The sequence below is a fragment of the Strix aluco genome, chromosome 8 (genome assembly GCF_031877795.1).
Source record: "Strix aluco isolate bStrAlu1 chromosome 8, bStrAlu1.hap1, whole genome shotgun sequence".
NCBI classification, from domain to species: domain Eukaryota; kingdom Metazoa; phylum Chordata; class Aves; order Strigiformes; family Strigidae; genus Strix; species Strix aluco.
In genome coordinates this window covers 242,509-262,749 of record NC_133938.1, presented here as the reverse complement: position 1 = coordinate 262,749, position 20,241 = coordinate 242,509, and the positions used below count along the sequence as shown (strand labels likewise).

Below are 20,241 nucleotides of genomic sequence, written 5' to 3'. Positions count from 1 at the left end.
CTCCTGCCTGGCGCCGAGACTGGAGCCGCGCGGAGGCCGCCCCTGCGAGGCCCCGCGGGGCGTCACTTCCTGCCCCGCCCCGCCGCTCCTTCCGGTGCGGGCGGCCAACATGGTGGGTACCGCTGCCCGCCTCGGGAGAGGCTCCGGCCCGGCCCGGCCCGTGCCTTTGCCTTCGGGGCGGCGGCCGCGGCGGCGGCAGCACTGGCGGTACTGGCAGCACTGGCCACCGCGGCTCCGAGCGGGCCCGGGAGCGCGCTCGCCGGGCCGGGTCCGGGCTGTGGGGCCTCGGGGTCGGCGTCCGGGCAGGGCCTTCGCGGGGTGGGGCGCGGGGTCCTCTGCGCGTGCAGTGAACGGCTCCCGTTTTTTCGGGCGGATGGGTGTTTTTTCTCAACTTTACAGAAAGATTTCGTTCGTAGCCTTTTCCTGGGAAGGATTTAGCCAGACTGAAGAGTGACGATGAGAGATAGGAGGTCTGCCCCGTGCTCAAAGCGGACAGAGCCGTCCGTTTCCCAGTGGCTGCTGCTAGCGTTAGCTGAAGGATGCCGAGGTGGAAAAACCCCTTGAACTGACAATAAAACTGACGTTTTGTTGGTGCTTTTTACAGGGGACGCCGCAAAAGGATGTTGTAATAAAACCCGATGCCCCAAGCACGTTGCTTTCAGAGAAACATGCGGACTATATAGCTTCGTACGGAACAAAGAAAGATGATTATGTAGGTATTGATTTGTTTCAGTACAGCGGTGGTTTTATTAACAGCGATAGTGACCCTTATTTACTTGCTCAGAGTTAAGGGTTATATGCATGCTCACAAGCTAATTGTTCCTTGCCCTGCAATCCAAAGTATAAAAGAAAGATGTCTTTGTTAATTTCCCTAGGTCTGTGATGAGTTTTGGCATGTATTATCTGAGTATAAATTTGAAGATTATCGGTTTAGCTCTAGAATTACTCTGAGACCTGAGAAATTAACTGCTTGTTGCTTCTTCACGTACTAGAATGCACGAGGAGTATAGCTGCATTTATACATTTTGATGGGACAGCATATGGAATCTCACCACAGCACTGCTTCGTGCTTGCTAGGTTTGATAAAAACTTTAACAAACATCAGTTTTACAGTCGTGGGTCATCAGATGTAGCCCACAATAATTGAATTCCAGTTCCAGTAGGTGAAAAATGTCAATAACTGCTTATGTCTGAAGAAAAGTTGCAGTTACCTTTACTGTCCACAAGACGTCTCAGCACTACTGCTTATGATTTGTTCTTGTGCTTAAAAAGTACTGCATGTAGAACATGTTTATGGGTAGTGTAGCTGATGTAATCACTGTAAGAGAATTCAATGTGAAATGTCACTTCTTAGTGCAACTTTAGATTGTGGCAGTTTTGACGCTTGGAAGTAAGTTTCACTAAATGTTAGACTTGCTATTTTTGAGATTAGTTGGGGTGGTAATTTGAGTGGTAATTTGGAGATCTGAAGTGAACTGCTGGCTCACTGCTTGTATGTGTTTGACATTGAGCTTGATGCTTTGAACTAGAAAATACAGCAGAGGAAGGGTGTGTAGTATGTGTAGATACATGCGTGTACTGCGTGTCTGTATGTACGCGTGTGTGTACACACACGTGATGTGCAGAATACTTGTGAGTGGCCGATCATAGTAAGTTGTTAATGGAATGGAAGATGGTTGACATATTGAAAGCTGTTTGTAAATGTTAACTGGTGTGTTTTCACTGCTCTCTATTGATGATGTGTTTATCTGATTAAGAACTAAAATAATGCTCTATTTAGGAATACTGTATGTCGGAGTATTTGAGGATGAGTGGTGTTTACTGGGGGCTGACAGCAATGGATCTCATGGGGCAGCTGCACCGAATGAACAAAGAAGAAATTCTGGCATTCATCAAATCATGTCAACATGAATGTGGTGGAATAAGTGCCAGCACAGGTCATGATCCTCATCTTCTGTATACCCTCAGTGCTGTCCAGGTAAACGTAACAGGGTAATTTTAGAAGAAAAACATTTGTAATGAATGATTTTGATGACTTCTGATTTATGAACCAGGTACTGTTGGATGCCAATGACAGAAACTATTTTGGTACCTTATTCAAACAAAACCCCCTAATGTACAAAACTTTAGGATTTAGCTGTATCATTTCCTAAAAAATTGTCAGATTTGGGAGCATTGTGCTTTTAATGATCATTTAATGGTGACTACATTCTTGATAAATTTAGTAACAGTCTTCCTGAAATACTTCTTAGGTACAGGTTTTACTGGAGTTTTTTGTAGATAATTTTGGATTTTATAAATTATTCTTAGTGTACATTGAGGTGAAAGATATGTATGACCAGAATAAGAGTACAGTTTGGGATTTTATTTTTTAATGTGTATGTTACTATATATTATGATTGCTATATAACATATTAATTAATAATTATGTAATATTTATATAAACTATATGTAAAATGTATAATTATGTGTAGTGTGTTTAGACTTTAGTAATGTACAAAAAAGCATTGTAGTACTCAGTTCTTGTTCTGTTCCTCCAATCTGCTTTTTTTGGATATAACTTAAAAATGATGCCAGTCTGTTCAGCATTTTATTTATTTATTTGGTGTGTACTCTTCCCCTGAGAAAAAGTAATTCTCAATCTAATTTTTTTATACTATCACCATTACAGGTTTAATTTCTCACTGTCTTTTGTGTCTGTTTTTTGTTTGTTTGTTTTTTGTTTTTGTTGTTCTCATGTGAACCGTCCTGGAAAAAAGTACCGAAAAGGCTCAAATGCTTCTAAACAATTACTTGCATAATATATCTCTAGTCTGATCTTATGGAAGAAATATTTAAATGGTGTTACAAATGAATAAGATAGCATCCTGTTTTAGGAAGAAAGTGTGTTGGATTTAAGGTGTTAGATTTGAAACCCTTAGGTAGAACAGAAGAATGCTGTTTTCTTGGGTCAGTGAGGAGTGTTGGCATGTATTATCTGCTCTGAAGTTTATATTTATCACCGCTTTAGCTCTTGAATTACTCTGAGAACCCGGAAACTAAAACTTTAGGCTGTGAGGTTTGAACTTTTCCAAACTGTCTCATCAAGCTCCTTTCACGAGTTCTAATCCAGTATTAAGGAAAATGGGGTACAATTATGAGCTTGTTTCCTTTTACATATTAGAGATGTTAGTTCTTAACAGTCAGTGTGAGGTTGATGGTTGGACTAGATGATCTTCAGGTCCTTTCTAACCTAGATGATTCTGTGATTCTAAATACTTGGTGTTACTAGGAGATATTTTCATGTTAACTGAATGCAGCTCTAGATGTGTGAAGTTGAAGTGTTAGCAAGTGCTGATGTAAAATTGTTGTGGTAAACTTAACCAGCATGTCCTATGAGCATGGATGGTCTTAGTGAACAAACACCACTGAGTCCTATCTACATATCCAGAATGGTTAAAGGGTCAGGTCGCATCTTCCTTTGATCACAGTTCATAGTAATTTGTTCAGATTTGCTTTTTAAGGAGCATGCTATGATTATATATTTTCTGTTGGAGTTTAAATTTTTTGCATTTCGGTAAGACTTAAATTTTATCTAACAGTTAAAAGATTCCAGCTAACTCTAGGTGTTCAAAGTCATAGTTGGTATTTTTCAGGATTGCACTATAATATTGTTTAGTTTCAACTGTTCTTTCTATTATGCTATTTATAATAAATCCTTAATTACTGTCTATACAGAGTATGCAAGTTATGAGTAAAAACAGGAAGCCAGCTGGCGCTCGGAAACAGTACTGGTTTTGCATGACATTGTGTCATGTGGGTTTACTGGTTCAAATCAGTGCTAGCTCAGAAAACTCTGTATCCCCTACTGTGACCTTTATTTTTCTTCCTGAGTATATTGACCGTACAGTTTGCATCTAACTATGTTGTTCATACTTTTTCTTAAATTACTGCAATTTGGTTCTCCTTGTTACATTTAAAAATTGGATGTAAATAAAAATCTTATAATTCAAAACTAATAAATTGCTGCACGCTTGGACTGTAAGTGGTATTAGTAACTAACTGCTTGACTTACACTTGCACATGTCCAAGTAGCAGCAGTGTACAAACTACAGATTTTTAAGTCTAGGATGTCATTACCTCATTACAAAATTTAACCATAATCAAGTCACTGTTCTACATAATGCTAGCAAACAAATAAACCTGATTATGGTTTTGAAAGGAGAGCTGGAAGTTGGAAAGTAACAAAGCATGAAAGAGTTCAGCTTGACTTGCCTGTATTTTCATTTGAGAATTTCTTAAAGTTTTTAGACAGAGATAGATGAACTGCAGTGAATGAAAATTTATTGTAATAAGCCTTACCAAATAATATTCACAGTCAATTAAACAAAGTTTTTTATAAATCCAGGATTTTTTCTTTTTAAAGAAATAATTTTTAAAAATTTTTGCCTCTTTGATTATTACTGTCTTTTTCTTTTTTCAGATTCTTATCTTATATGATAGTCTCCATGTTGTTGATGTAAATAAAATTGTTGAATATATACAGAACTTGCAAAAAGAAGATGGATCATTTGCTGGAGACAAATGGGGTAATTTTTAGATACCTAAATTTAGTGACTAGGTTGACATGTGTAAGTCTGTGAACTTAACATTTCTTTGGATGGTCTTTTTGCTTATGAACACTTTTGCGTGTGAACACTTTTATTTTCTGAGTTATGAAAAATGAGGTTTTGTGAAGGACAGAGCTGTATTTCATTCCTTTCATGAATATTCTAAACTTCATTTCCATTTTTGTATTAAAAATAAATTCTCCAGCTCTTAAAGAAGAAAGCTTTTGGGCATTTGTAACTTGACAGTACTTCGATATACTAGATGTGCTATTCCATAAGGAATGTTTCATACTTGCTATTTAATGTCAGTCAGTTATGATCTTTATCCGTGTTGGCTGTGAAAGGATCTTTCACTATATGGGAATGAGAAAAACTAGTTTTGTTCTCATGAACTTCTGTTAATACTGATTTTGTTTCTGCACATAAATTCTTTATGAACAGATATGGTATTTTTAAACTGTAACACAAATATTTAGTCACTCTAAAAACACTTGTCCCTATGGAACGCTTAAATTTTAATAAAATTTCTTGCATATCACTCATGTTATTGTTCTGGTAGAATTCAGTAATCAGGATCATGGCAGTATATGTACGCTGCTGTAAAGGTAGGAGTTATGTGTTAAAACGGTTCATAGTTTGCTGCATCCTTTTTGCTGAAGTATTGAACAAACGTACTGAGTGCACAATGGATTTACATTATTTCTGAAAGGCAGTTACAGCACAGCTGAAGGAGTGTTATACCTGATGTAGTACAGAATAGCATGTGTTTGTTTTATATGTTTCAGCTTGTGGTTTTCTTAAGAAGAAAAGTCTTGCATCAGTTTGACCAAAAAACTGAATGTTTGTGTCTGGGTTCAATTTTAAATCTTGACTTCAAGTATTAATTGCTTGGAGTTTGTGCTAAGAGAGTTGTATTGGTGTGGAATTGCCAGGCAGTCATTCTCCTGTAGGTGTAGCGTTTTCTGTTTAGCTTACAGCTGTGCATATGCAAAAGAAAACTCACAACTTTCACCAGCCTTCCTCTAAAAACAAAAATGTCTTCTACTGCTGTCTGGATTTAAGGCAGATCAAGACTTGTGTCTGAGTATTTCTGAGTCCACTGTCTGCAATTATCTAGTAGAGCACTACAGATAAACTCTAAAATTATGTACTTATTTGTAAATTACCACTAGTTGAATTGGTTTGGATATATATCTGACTACACACCAGCCCAAAATGAGTTGTACACTTTTATGTGCAGTAAACATACATGGGCTGGAAAAGGAAACAGTATGGGGGCAGTTTTTAACTAGTATTTTAACATTTTGTTGTGTATTTTCAGTGGTGATTTTAAATGTATTTTTGTTACTGTTAATTAAAATTCTCTTATTTCATTCTCTACTCCCCGTGTTTTAGGAGAAATAGATACAAGGTTCTCCTTCTGTGCTGCAGCAACTCTTGCACTTCTGGTAAGTCCTATATCATTATATAGGTATGTCCTATAGTATTACTTGCACAAATACTGCTGAAGTTTCTGTAGTTAATGAGCTTGGTAGAATATAAAGTGCATTAGTTGCTTTTCTGACTTGCAGGGAAAGCTGGATGCTATTGATGTGGGGAAGGCAGTAGAATTTGTTTTGTCCTGTATGAACTTTGATGGAGGATTTGGTTGTAGACCGGGTTCTGAATCACATGCGGGACAGGTGAGTGTTTCTTTATATGGAGATATTTAAATTACCAAGCGTCGCGTACTGCCTGCAGATGTTTCTTTACAACATTTATCAGTGATGTCAATTGGTGAACCTTTCTTGTTTCCCAAATGCCTAATTTTAGTACCTTAGTTAAAACAAATGAACAAATAGGTAGAGAAATCTGAGGAGATGAGTAGAGACTCAGGAGGTTGTAGTGTGGGGAAAAAAAGAAAAGATCATAAGGGAACAACTTTTAGGACTGTATTTCAATCTTCACATAGTGAAGTTGCAATAGAATGAGGATTTTTAGAGAATTTGAAATGGATATTAATGCAGACATTGGACGAGATCTGTCACTGTGTCTGACACAAATCATAATGAAACATAAAGGTCAATTGTATACTATGTTTGATATTTATCAGCTGACGAACTCAAAAATAAGACTTGAACCTTCTCAAGGGGAGGTTTGCTTAATTTTTTGAGGAAGGTCAGTTTTAGGACGAGATGCGTAACTCGGGCATGGGAACACTGATCATGTTTTGTTGTAGGCACTAAAGAGTGTTTTACTAGTGACAGTGAGTTGTGAAAATGCTCAAGTTGAGAAGAGAATGCAGTAGTATAATTGGAACACATAAAGGGATCTCTCAAGGAAGAGAATCTCAATGACTTCTTCCAGCAAATAAGTTAGATAAAAACTATGTTTCCTATTTTTATTTTTTTCAAGGGAGGGATTATTGCGCTTAACCTGAATTTATTAATAGAAATCAACTTCTAATGAATATTTTAATGCTGTTGCAATCACCTGTTTATTTTGCATAATCATGGTGAGCAATGCCATGGCCAGGATTCACCTCAGCACATGAAAATACTAGAGGTATTTTGTTGAGAAAAAGTGTTGGGTGTGTCGTGTGTCCCCCTGCCTTTTTTAAATCAGGAAAAAAAAAAAATTAAACCTGGTACACATACCTTATCTTACGAGTTTTATCTACAGTAGCATTGCCCATATAGTCTAAATGGCTGGACTGTGTTCTAGTGTTCAGGGAAGTCAGATTAAGTAGCTGAACCCAGTCTGCAGCTGGCATTTCCTGGGAGGATTAGATCTGCTGTGCATATTCACATGCTCCTTAAAATGCTGTAAAGGGCAACTCCTTCCCCTGCACAGAAGTTCAAAAGTTTTCTGGGAATAGCCCATTTATTTTGCAGTATTCTTGGATAGGCACATCCCTGTTGATGTGTGCTTTTGTTGGGTTTTTTTGTAAGGCGATTACGAGCAGTCTTCAGTTGATATTGTGGTTTCTTGCAGTTTGTGCTTAGCTGCTTTCTTAGTGACTGCATGAAATGTGACCGGAATATCCTGTTGCACTATAAGTGTTATTGTCCAGGAAAAAATAAACAGGGATTAATCAATGCACACATATTACGTGGCACATTGAAAGTAAGCCTGACATGACTAGATATATGTGGGATTGCCAGGATAGTTCATGACCAGGGTTAATCTGTTTCTGCTAGAGAATTCATTTGGTCTTTAGTTTGCTCTCCACAAGCCTTAGGGTAAGAGGCACGTACAGGAGCAAACCATAGGCTGGATGCAGATTTTTCATAAAGGCTGTACCCAGCCTGCAGAAATCAGTTTGAGTACTCTGGCTTGAGAGTCTATGTTTTTAAAATAAAACTGTATCTTTCTACCTGATCTTTTATGATCTTTTTCCAAAACTTGCATTAGTAAAATCTTCCTGTTCTATAATTACATTGTGTAACTGGTACTTTTATACAAAAGCAACTGTAACAATAACATACTTTTCTAATGGAAAAGTAGAGCACATTTGAAACTAGGAGTTGAAATGTGTGCTTATTTTGTGTTGTGCTTGCATGACTGTATTCCTCCTTTGAGATCTTCCTGCATTTAGTCTGCTAAACTATACTTAGTTTTTAAATACACAAAAAATTTATGTCTGTAATTTTAGATCTATTGTTGCACAGGATTTCTGGCTATAACAGACCAGTTGCATCAAATAAATGTTGACTTGCTGGGTTGGTGGCTTTGTGAACGTCAGTTACCTTCTGGAGGCCTCAATGGACGACCAGAGAAGGTATTAGGTGGCTGCTTTTGTTCAAACCTCAATAGAGATTATTTTTTCTAAAGCTGAAGTACTTCTGGAAAATGTCATGACTTCTATGAAATATTAGTAAACTTTTCAAAGAAGTCACGCTTTCATTTTGATTCTTCATTTTGTCACTAATACTTGTTAGGCAGTCCTCAGCTATGCTTAGTTTGAGTCCTCAGTTTAGGAAAATGCACATGCTGAAGTACATCTTGCTGACCATTTGAACCAGTATCCTGTTAAATCAGGACTTGAATATTTTCTGACATTGGGAATGATTACTCCTGTAGGATTTGTACAAAAATTACTGGTTTACTGGACATAAATCCTGGGTCTAGTAGTGTTCCACATCACACTAGGAAATTGTGTAACCTAGAATAATCTCCACTGGCAAATAGATAACCAACCAACAGATTTTTTTTTAAAAATGGAACTAGTTGACATGAAGTTCTTCATACTTACTTCTGAAAAAGGCGCTGGGTGTTTTTAGACTCTCCCACAGAAGGTGGAGGCTGTTTCAAAATCACATTCTTGCAGTTTTGTTGAAGAAGGGAAGAGATTTGAAAAAGACACTTTCCCTTCCTGAAAAAGGGAAGTCCTCTGAAAGATACTGCATCCAGGAACTTTGTTTTCTTTTACCCCAAAGAAACTCTTTATGTAGTTTCTCTGCAACAGTATTATGACAGCACACCTAGTAATTTGCAGAATCACCAATAAAATTTGCAGTGTCATGTTTAAAACAAATAACAATCTGTTCCTCTACTTGGCAGTTACCTGATGTATGTTATTCATGGTGGGTGCTAGCATCTTTGAAGATGATTGGTAGGTTACACTGGATTGACAGAGAGAAACTGCGCTGCTTTATTTTGGCTTGCCAGGATGAGGAGACTGGAGGATTTGCTGACAGACCAGGAGATATGGTAAATAATCCTTTATTAAATAAAATATACTTAAGTGAAAATTTCAACTGAAAAAGTAAGTTTTCTCCTTTGAGTGTAACTGAACTCATGATCCAGGTGCAAGCATTTTGCAGAGCCTGCAGTTTACTCTGAAGGAGAGAATAGGGTAGAGTCGTGTTCGAAGGCTTACTGGGGGAGCACGTGTTTTGTGTTGCGCTTGCACTGTAGTATCCCGCACTGCAGTCAGTTGCCATTCCTTACAAATTCTGGTTTGGTTCCCGTAACACAGGCTGCACAAACCTTTTCTCAGAAGTCCACTTGGAAGACCTCTGCAAAAATACTGTGTTTGGTGTTTTTTGGAGGATGGGTGGGTTTTTTGGGGGGTTGTTTTGTTTTGTAAAATGATACTCAAGCTAGAGTCCAGCGCAGGTTAAGTAGTCTTCAACTCTCTTGGTGGTTTTGCCTGATCTAAATGAGTCATAAGTTTTTATTAAGAATCCTTATATGCTAACTTCTGTTATGTGCTGGCCCACCCACTGAATAAATACTCTCACTGGCATTTAGCTGAGGGAGGAAGCAGCTTTTGTGATAACATTATAAAGAGGCTGGTGGTGTGGATTTTCTGCTTGGTTGAGAGAGCAATTGTGGTTTAGCTGGTCTGTTCTCTCTGGTTTCAAGTGGAAATAATTGAGATTGTCCAGGTAAAATGGCAAATAAAGTTCATGTCTTTCAAAGGTGTTGGACAGATAAAAGTATTATGAAACCTCAATGCAATTCCTATAGAACACTTGTCTGCTTATTTGTCAACAGTCAGGGGGAAGTCTTAGCTAACTGCGTCTTCTCCTTTCTCCAGCAATGCATTAAAAACTGAAGTTAGCTTTCTATTTCTTTGCAAGCTGATACATTATTCCCACTTTCGGGAGGGGGAGAAATCTCTTTATTCTTGTCTGTCATTTGGAAAGTGTTTTGGTGTTCTTAAAGTGGGAGGATTTTTGTATTTCTAAGGAGCTCACAGAAAGAGTTTTTTCCTTTTCAGAATTCTCCAAGAAAAGCCTAACACTTAGTCTTAATGCTTTTCTGGCTTCAAGATTAAACTTGAGCTATTGAATTATTTTTGTCTTGCTAGAAGAACAACTTTGCAGAGTCTTTCCTCTATATCTAATGCAGGCACCTTTGGGAGAGTGTTTGCATTTTGTATTATTTTTACCTGTCATGCATTGTTGAAGCAGGCACTGCCATAGAAACGTTGATGCCTGCAGGTTTTTGCTTTGTTCCTACAGAAATTCATTCCTAACAGACCCTGTTGGTTTGGGGTTTTTTGGGCAGTTTTTTGTTTGCTGGTTTGGGGGGGGGGGGGGGGGGGGTGTTGGTTTTGGTTTGGGGGGGGGGAGTTGTGAGGGGTTTTTTGTTTGTTTGGTTTTTTTCGGGGGGGGAGTGTAGTTTGGGTTTTTTTTAATTAGTTCTAGGTTCTAGCCTTTTGATTTGACATTGTGACTGTATTCCAGGTTTTGAACCATAAGACAACTCTGTCATCTTTTATTAAGTTGCAAGCAGCTAGTTCTCAATAACTTAGTAGCTGTGCTTATTAGCTCTTAGTTATAATTCAGTAGCTTTTTCCTTTATTTGCTTTAAAGAAAACTGCAGAAAGGAGCAGACAACATAGCAGTAGATACATCTTCTGGGAATCTAGGTTTCCCTGAACATAAATACTGTTCATCGAGAGGTCCAATCTGTAACTTCATTTGCACGCTTCCCATTGGCAACCATCTCCCTTCTGGGCCTGTTCATCTGTACAGGGAAACTCTGTCTTGCTATTCCTAAAGTGTACCATTTTATTATTATTATATTGCTACATACTTACTTATTTTACCCCTCTAAATGACCACACACTCATTCTGGGAAGGAGCAAGTAAACATATGTCTGAGCCTTGACCACACGTGTAATGTGGTCCCCAAACCTTTGAGGAGCAAGACTTGCGATGCCAGTGTCATTTGAGCCTTCTAGACTGTCATCAAGTGATGGGAGATCCTGTATGTAACATGCTAATCCAGTTTAGTTTACTGCAGTATAGGACCTTTGCAGTAAGATCCAGAAGTTCCACTAGTGCAAACAGGATCTATGCTGCACCAGACAGCACAGGTACTTTTGGATAGGATTTTATAGAATGGCTAATTAACTCCACTGATAGGATGTTTATGTCATGAGACTTTATAGTCTATTGCATGCAGTGATACATGCTTTTAGGGAAGGTTCATACAGTGAAGGAGTACTTGGATACCACATAACTGCTCCTGTCTCTTCTGGGTTTTTTTCTTCCTTGTATTTTTTCCTTTCAGTTTTCTAGCACAGTAGGTTGCTGCTCCCCTCTAAAGATTTTACAGCACAGCTCTGTATTCAGAGATCATTAAAGAGCATTATAATGTTGCTAAAGAGCACATGAGGAATTTATGGAAGTGGTACTTGTGAATGATCAAATTTACTTTGAAAATAATCTTTGTTTCTGCTGCCCTATGACATTGCATGCTAATAGAGACACATGAGTGCTTCCTGCCAAATTCAGAGTTGAAAATCATCTTAGCAGCAGACGATCAGCAAGCATCTCTGAGTAAATCATAGTATTGTAAGTGCATGCTGTGGAAATTGTCTTGCCTGTCAACATGTGCCAGCACAAATGAAAGTTTGTTCAGTTGCCTTGTCTTTTCCAGCATGGAGATTTGCAGTTCTCTTGCTAGCAAACAAAAGCTTTATTCCGTACAGATGAAAAGCTGATTGACTTTTGAAAACGGATGCAAATGTTTCTTTCTTCTCCCAGGTGGATCCATTTCACACCTTATTTGGAATTGCTGGACTATCTTTATTAGGAGAAGAACAAATTAAGGCTGTCAGCCCTGTCTTTTGTATGCCAGAAGATGTCCTTCAAAGAATAAATGTACAGCCTGAGCTTGTAAGCTAAGCCTCGTAGGGACAAAAGGTTGACATGCCCAGTTGCTTTGGTTTTACTGATTTAAGTAATCTCATCTCTGAAACTGTTAGCATATTCTTCTTTGAAATGTGTTTACATTGCGAAAGTAAAGCAATAGCTTTACTGTGGGCTTTGTCACTTTGTAAACTGTATCAGAACAGGCTGACTGTAATAATCTGAGTGTAACGTGTTCTTTGGTTGTATATAAGAGATGTAGAAACATTTCTGTATCTAAATATATGGGCCTTTGCATTTTTTTTTTAATATTCAAGTCAAAGCAATAGTGTGAATGCTTAATTTTTGTATTCCTGTGATATCAACAATGCTAGCATCTGTCTTTACACAAGCATGTTTTGATGGTGGATCACACAAAGCACTTGAAAATAATATAAAAAAAAAATCCCAAACAGAACCCTACTTAAGCCATGCACTTAATGCCACACACTTGTGTATTTAGTTCTTCTTGTTGACATTTGCCATCACTTTTATATAATGAGAAACATTCTGATAGTAATTGATACCAGTGAAAACAAAAATTATGGTTCCATTAAGTATGTAAATGTCTTCATTTATTGATGAGTCCCTTAGATAAAATTTCGCTGATATTTGAAGTAGGGCATACCTTGAGTACATATAGTGAAACTTGCTAACATCAAGCATTCTAGAGAAGGTCCCTGTAGGTCAGTGACTTATAACTGAATATAGAGTTGATCCTAAATTTGTTGCTGGGTTGAAATCCTGCTTTCATAGCTTTTAAGACAATAATTGCCAACACATGATTGTGGTGTAATTGAGAATAAAACTAGCCATGGAAAATACATGTTCTCTCAAGGATTGAAGTCCTATTTGTCTTCACAGAAGCCCTAAAATTGCCTCTTAATTTACATTCTACACACCCTGGCTGAGACTGAATGATATTCCTGTTGAAATATACAGTAAAAGGTAATTGTGAAGGGGAGGAAATCTTTGATAATCTCTGTACTTATGCTTAAGGGAGGTCTAAAATTGTTTCAACCACAGTTTTAAAAGCCAGCTGGTTAGTTTTATCCAGCCCATTTGTGTTAGTAGAGGGTAAGCTAGAACTGGACAAAGTAACATTTTGGTAGACCTTTACTTGTAGGGAATTTCAGAGAGAGAATGTGTATTTGAATGCTCAAGTATTTTTAATGATTTTTTTAACCCTTCTCAGCAGGCTTTTACATAAGGTAAAAACTCTACTCTTTTTAGGTGTCCAGCTGCCTGATGAATTCTTTGGTCAACGCCTGGAATTAATTTCTTTTTCAAGGTTTGGAAAAAAGTTAGAGTAGGCTTTGTGTTGAGTCTGAGGGAATGAGCACTGATCAGGTTTTATTAAACAGTAAAGTTTAACAACATTTTCAAATAAATTTTTCTCATTCCAGGTTACCTTTGCAAGTGATACTTCTGTTCATCTAAGAAGGCACTGTTCAGTACATAGGAATTTGTGTAGACAAAATAGAATCCTCTTCAGAATTTCTAGTCTAGTATAGACTGATGCACCTGGGAATTAATATGTGGGTGACACTGCATGACAGTGTAGAACACTTCACTGTAGGTTGAAATCCTTTTAATATTATTGGAGTTTTTCTCTGAAGAAGGTCTGGTCAATTTCATTTCCTACATCAGCTGTGATTTGTAAAGATCTTGTAAGATTATAGGTTAAAAAACGGGTGAGTATGTGCACAAACTAAAAACTTTTAAAGAATATTCTTCCATTCTTTACATCAGTTTTTCAAACTACTGTATTTGTAGGAGGAGAGTCATCACAATTTTTCTTATGCAAACAAAATCACATTTTCTGTTAAACGTACTGTGAAAAAAATTAGTTGCCCTGTGTGTCTATGTTAAGACTTACATTATTTTGGTGCAGATGACATTGTTACTGTCTACCTCTATTTTGTTAAAAGTATTGATTAGATTTTCTTGGTTTATGTAGTTAGAAACTTTGCAGTAAATAATCTGCTGTTCTCAATCTTCAGTTACAGGTCCTTTATTAAAGGCTTTCAGAAATTTGTACTTTCATAACTTTTTTTCCCATGGAAGTCTTTATATGGAAAGATCCTGACTGTGATGGTTTAGCCCCTGCCCGGGTCTGAGACCACGCAGCCGCTGCCCCTCCCCCACAAAGGGAGTGAAATACAAAGCCCCGGGGCTGAGATAAGGAGAGGTTTAATACAACAGTGCAACAGCAACACAGCAAACAGTAACAATAACAGTAATAGTGATAACAATGAACAGAGCAAAATATATACTGATACAGCAGCGAGAGAACCATCTGCGCCAACCCAGGTGATCACCAATTCTTCCCACACTCGCGCCAGGATGTGACGTCAACATGATATATGAATAACCCGGCTAGAGCTTCCCCCCACTGCTGGGGAAACTTAACCCCATCATGGCTAAACCAGGACACTGACGTTATCTTAGTATTTGATCTTAAGTACTGTAGTGTAGCCAGCATTCCCAGAAATAAATTTTGCAGGATGCTGTATGAGAATGTGCAAAAGAGTAATGAGTAATTCAGGTACATAAAATTGTGTGTCTGTGGATATGTTTATTAAAAGAAAATGGGGGGGGTGGAATCAACAACCATTCTGTGACTTTCAAAGAACGTGGTTAAGTCCAGAGGTACGTGCTTTATTCCAAAGCTGTTTCCTTTCAGTTTTGTTGAGATAGCTTGGTTAGGCAAATTCAGCCTTATGATTCATGACCATAAGAAAGGAAGGAAGGTGGAAGATGGACATTCCTTTTGTTTCTGCTTTTCTTGCCATTCACTTGGATTTCTGGCAGAGAAGAGGAGAAGGTCTAACAGCAGCTTCAGGTCTAACAGCATATGGGAAGTTCAGTGTAGGACTTGAAATTCAGGACAGTGGCGGTAACTGGAATTGGCACCTCCTGTCTTCCATCGTTTGCAGTGAACGTAAAGTTTCTGATGCTCAGATTTGTAAAGCTCATTGCTGAGAGCCCAGGCCTGTTCTGAATGAGGAGGCGGGGGTGATGCCATCCAGATGTCAGCTGAGGAGCTGCAACGGGGTAAAGCTGTTGTGAAGCTGAATAGCCATCAGACTACACCTGTCCACAAAGAGTTGTGGCCTAGTAAGGGCTGGCTTCGGTTTGGAGTGTTTTCTAATGCAGATGTACTAAAATCCAGAAACAATATGTTGTCTAGTCAACATATTAATTGAGAGTGTTAGTGGTGTATGTTACATGGTAATATATAAAGCAGTGTTACAGTGTTATAAAACATGCACAGAAGGACACAGTTCTAGATGTAAACAAGCTTTATGGCTTTAATGGGGATGTTTGGTATCTAAACTCTTGAGCAGGAGGAAAACATCTGTGAACTCATGCTAGAAGTTTCTGAATGTTGAAGAGTGAATGTGGGACAATTTATGTTTAAATGCTTTACTGCTGTTTGAAAGAGCAGACCCTGTCGTTGTGTTCCTGTCACCCCTTTATTGTCTGTAATTGCATATTTATAATGAAACCTGTTGCCTGCCCAGCATCTGTATTTCCTATTGTATCCTACATGGCTGTGCTCCTAGCGGCAGCTTCACCGTTGCTTTTGTTTAGCGCCGCCCCCCGCTCCGCCTCAGGGCTGCGCGCGCAGTGTTGGCGGGAGAGGCGCGCACATGCGCGGGAGGGCGGCGGGTGCCGCCATTTTGAGGGAGGCGGCGGGGGGGCTGCGGTCGCCGCGGCGCCGCTGGTGCCTGCCCTGGGCTGGCGGCGATGCTGAGGGCGAGCAGCGGGGCGGACGCGTGGAGGCGGGCGGACGCCTCAGAGTCCTATACGGGCCGCAGCTCCTCCACGGCGGGGTTGGGCGGCCGGGCGGAGCAGACGCCCCGCTATACCCTTGGGCTGCTGCAGACGCCGCGCAGCACGGCCGACAGCACCGGCGACTTCTCCAGCGGCGGGGCGAGGCCGGGTAGCTCCAGCGGGGAAGGGCTCGCTCCCAGCCGGGCTGCCGGTGGTAGCAGGGCGCAGCCGCCGGTTTCCGGAAGAGGAGGTGGGGTGCGGCGTTGCCATCGCTCTTCGGGTCTTCATCCCTTTCTTTTGTCCTCCTGCCCTCCTCCGGGCTTCGAAAGAGCTGTTACAAACGGTGAAGGGGCAGTAGCATCTCTTCGTCAGAGCAACTTCTTTTTTTTTTCGTTCAGCGCGTCAGAACAATGGTAGTCGTTCCTCGCGCTTCTTTAAATAACTACTACTGTCTTTGTGTAAGCTTTTTAGATAGCAGTATCCGAGTTCCCTGCAGGAGTCAAACTGATTTGAATTGCAACGCAGTATTAGGTTTGCTAGAGGCTGAACCACATTCAGTTGGTTATGGGTTTGGGTTTGGTTTGTTGGTTCATCAGACTTGATCCTACTGTCTGTATCTTGGCAGGCTGAAAAAAATGATTCAAATGGTATTTTTTTTCACTGGGAAAAACTGTAAAAAGAATTGGAAATTCTTTGAACGCTTGCTGAAATGCGTTCTGAAGTACACACATGTCCGTTATGTATAAATTGGGAAGGAAGGTAACACGGGTTTGGGTAACGTACGTGATCAGTCATCCTAAAAAAACCCAAACAAAACATAGAATGCTAATTTGAGTAGGACATAAGTTATTGTTAAATGTTGGTTTAAAAAAATATAGATGGTTTGGTTCATATGGTCTTTAAAATTACATTTTTCCCCATGTTATTGCCAGGTTCTGTACATTCTAAGGTAATATAAAAGTCTTTTCTGCCAAACTTCTGAATGAACTTAAGCCAAAATCTAAGTGAATGCTGTTTTTAAAAATCATCTATATGCATTGCAATGCTGATTTGGCCAGTCTTTAAAAAAAAATATTTCCATCTGAACTAATAATGGTTTTTTTTTTTCAGCTGTCACAGTTTTGTAAGATTTTAAAAAACCAAACACCACCATACACACCCCCCCCAAAACCCCAGTGCCGTAAATATTTTTGTACCAACCATGAGAAAATGTCACGCAGTTAATGGATCATCTGAGAACAATACTGAAGTATTTCGTCTTGTAGATCAATTTTTAATGTAATAGAAGGGAAACTTTTGGGTTTGCATGACTCATTACCTGGTATGTTGTAAGTTTTAAGTGGAAAAACTCTGTTTATATTTTAATTCATTTTTCATCTTAAAAAGCAATTATCCAAACTAGGTTAAGGACATGATGTTGTTTCAGTCAAGAGAATGGAAAATAAGTAAAATACTTTAAATAATTTATTGAAACTAGAGAATGGTTTGAGGAAAAAGAAATTTTACTGGACTTAAAAATGTAGATAAAGTGTAAGATATGTGGATAACACACATCCCAGATTATTGTATGATTTCTAAGAGTTGAACCCCATAAATGCAAAGGGAGATGATTCTCAGCTGGAGGGGTTCTTGAGGATGGTTCTTGATTTTCTTTATTGTCCTTTTTTTAAAAAGAATGCTCAACTTTAAAAAAAATTATAAATGTGTGCAGTTTCAGATATGGATTTTAGAACATAGGCAAATGTGAAATAGAGCTGATGTATAGCATTCTTTCACAAATGTAGAATTCATTAGAATATGAAATTATGCATTGTAAAGTGACTTCCGTTGTATTATTTCAGTAGTGTAATCAAAGATTTTTATTGGTGCTTCAAGTAATGTTGTTGTGGAAAATAACCATATTGATACAAGCTTGTTTTCAAAAGAGACTGATTTTTATTTCATTTTATCCTTTGGGAGAGTTTTTATAGAATGACATTAAAGGTTGTTGCTTGGATATCTCTAGTAAGAAAAATGAAATTTTCTAAGCTGTATATTTATATATTGTTTTCTGAATAAAACCTGATTCAATTTTTTTTTTTCAGCTAAATGATATACAATTTAATGTGTCTGTTTTTCACAAGTTTTTTCTCTTCCTCCCCCCCCCCCTCTTCAGAATCATATTTTGGGGACAGAAGTTCTTGTGTAGAGAATGCTAGCACATTGAATGTCACGAGCTCTTCTGTGCAAGGCCTGAATAGCACATGTGTAGGAAAAACACCTGTCTCTTGTGGTAGATCTGTTTGCAGAAGCCATACCCCTCTTATGGGGTATTCAGGTAAGGTTAACAGCTCTTAAAGGAAATAGTCCTACTTACATTTCTAACATTATTTTATTAAACATACTTTTATTTTTTAATGTGATACAGTAAGATACTGAAATATATTCAAAACACAAAACATAATGTGTTTTGTACTGCAGGGGATGCCTGCCTATGAGGATGCACCCATGGGGGAAAATACTGCTTTAGATACTGGGTAGATTGTTCTGGCACTGCAACCTCTTGTCGCTTACTTTGCATTCATGTATAAATTATCAATGTAGTTAGAGTTCAGACTTCTTTCAAGTTGTCCAAAATTGAATTATTTTTGTGGACGGGTTGGTTTGTGTGGTGACTGAAGAGCTCAAATTTATGCACGTTTCTAATTAGGATTTTATTTTTAAGCTTGTAATGCATTGTACATCACATATCATGAAGTCATTCTCCAGTTTCTTCTTGCAAGTTTTATGCATTTTTCATTGGCATCTTCAGAGGTGTAGAAAGCTAGTTCTTCAGAAGAACACTTACACGGTAGCACGTTGCGTGTACATTTTGTAGTGCTTCTTATGAACAAAGTTGTGTTACAGGGTAATGATGTCTTGTGCCGTGTTACGTGTATCTGTGCTCTGGTAGAGCAGAAGTAATGGGGTTTAAAGTTCTTTCACAGTCTGACTAATCCTTATCAGTTCAGTATTTAGTGTTCTTAAAGTTATTTAATGGTAATTCTCTGAAGCAATTAAATTATTTAAAAATTTATTTTAAAAAAATTACCTATTTCCAGTAAGAATACAGATTGGCTCTCCACTTGCCACTGACTTGAATTATTGTTTTGCAAAATGTAAGTAACACGAAGCTTGTAATTTCTTACAGCTGATCCACAGTTTTCTTTGTGACTACTCCAGGAATTGGGGAGTCAGAGTTACTATGATGTTGAAACCCACAGAGCAGATTTCTCTAGACTTTATGCAATTTAACAATGAAACAAACCCACGTCTTCAGTTTCCTTTGATTTTACATGTGTGTTGTTTAGCCTGAAGAAAAGGAGGCTGAGGGGAGACCTTACTGCTCTCCACAACTATCTGAAAGGAGGTTGTGGTGAGGTGGGTGTTGGTCTACCAAGCAACAAGCTACAGGACAAGAGGAAATGGCCTGAAGTTGTGCCAGGGGAGGTTTAGATTGGATATTGGGAAAAATTTCTTCACCAGAAAGGTTTTCAGGCACTGGAGCAGGCTGCCCAGGGAAGTGGTGGAGTTGCCGTCCCTGGGGGTATTTAAAAGACGTGTAGACGTGGTGTTCAGGCAAGTGGTTAGTGGTGGGCTTGGCAGGGTTAGGTTAATGGTTGGACTTGATAATCTTAAAGGTCTTTTCCAACCTAAACGATTCTATGGCTCTGTGTTTGTGTGTGTGCTGGTCTGAATACTTGTTTATCCTTATGTATTGATATGTTCTATATTGTATGTGACATCCCTTGATCAGTCTTTCATGGATGTGTACTGAAGACAGCGTATCCAGAATATCACTTTCTGAAGAACATTGGTTGGTCACTGTAGGTTATTTTTGTGTGACAAACTGGAAAAACTAACCATCTTCCAAATAAAATTTGTGTAATTACCTTACCTAATCTAAAGTACTTATTATTATCTTTACCTTTTACTTGCTTTTAAAAGAAGAGTTAGTATTGTGATCAGCTGATGATGATGGGCCAGGGGTTGTTCTGAGTAGAAGATTCAGAATAACAGTTAGGTTTTCAGCAGGGCTCAGATGAAATTTTATGTGAGTGCTGTTGCTGACATCCTGTGGCCTACAGAACATAGGTCAAACAAATGAAGGTTTAGATTCGGCTGTGTGCAGGATCAAAGATTTCGCTCAGGTGGTAGCCAGTTGCAGTTCAAACAGCCTTTTAATCTTCAATTCTTGGATAAACTCTAATTCTGATCTTGCCCTT

The 20,241-nt window shown here is 38.6% G+C and overlaps 2 protein-coding genes and 2 non-coding genes across 10 annotated transcripts in view; all 4 read left to right on the top strand.

The window, feature by feature from the left end:
- The first annotated feature begins 86 nt into the window (after positions 1–86).
- RABGGTB (Rab geranylgeranyltransferase subunit beta) lies at positions 87–14,264 on the top strand. The gene is made up of 9 exons (XM_074831720.1): positions 87–112; positions 605–712; positions 1,781–1,978; positions 4,463–4,568; positions 5,985–6,037; positions 6,161–6,271; positions 8,224–8,349; positions 9,132–9,281; positions 12,074–14,264. Exons 1-9 carry the CDS (start codon positions 110–112, stop codon positions 12,212–12,214), a joined length of 996 nt encoding a protein of 331 aa, XP_074687821.1. The 5' UTR covers positions 87–109; the 3' UTR covers positions 12,215–14,264.
- LOC141926853 (small nucleolar RNA SNORD45) lies at positions 875–957 on the top strand. Its single transcript, XR_012624230.1, has one exon. It is a non-coding gene; the product is annotated as a small nucleolar RNA SNORD45 (small nucleolar RNA).
- On the top strand, positions 2,949–3,033 carry LOC141926854 (small nucleolar RNA SNORD45). The gene has a single exon (XR_012624231.1). It is a non-coding gene; the product is annotated as a small nucleolar RNA SNORD45 (small nucleolar RNA).
- Positions 14,265–14,859: 595 nt separating the features above from the next.
- The window catches only part of MSH4 (mutS homolog 4), a 33,328-nt gene continuing 27,946 nt past the window's right edge, over positions 14,860–20,241 (top strand). For all 7 annotated transcript variants that reach the window (XR_012624086.1, XM_074831717.1, XM_074831715.1 and 4 more), the window contains exons 1-2: positions 14,860–16,247; positions 18,153–18,314. Coding sequence is in view for 6 of the 7 variants with exons in the window: in XM_074831717.1 (XP_074687818.1) it covers positions 15,971–16,247; positions 18,153–18,314 (439 nt within the window). In the remaining variant the exon portion in view is untranslated. The remainder of the gene's footprint in view (positions 16,248–18,152; positions 18,315–20,241) is intronic.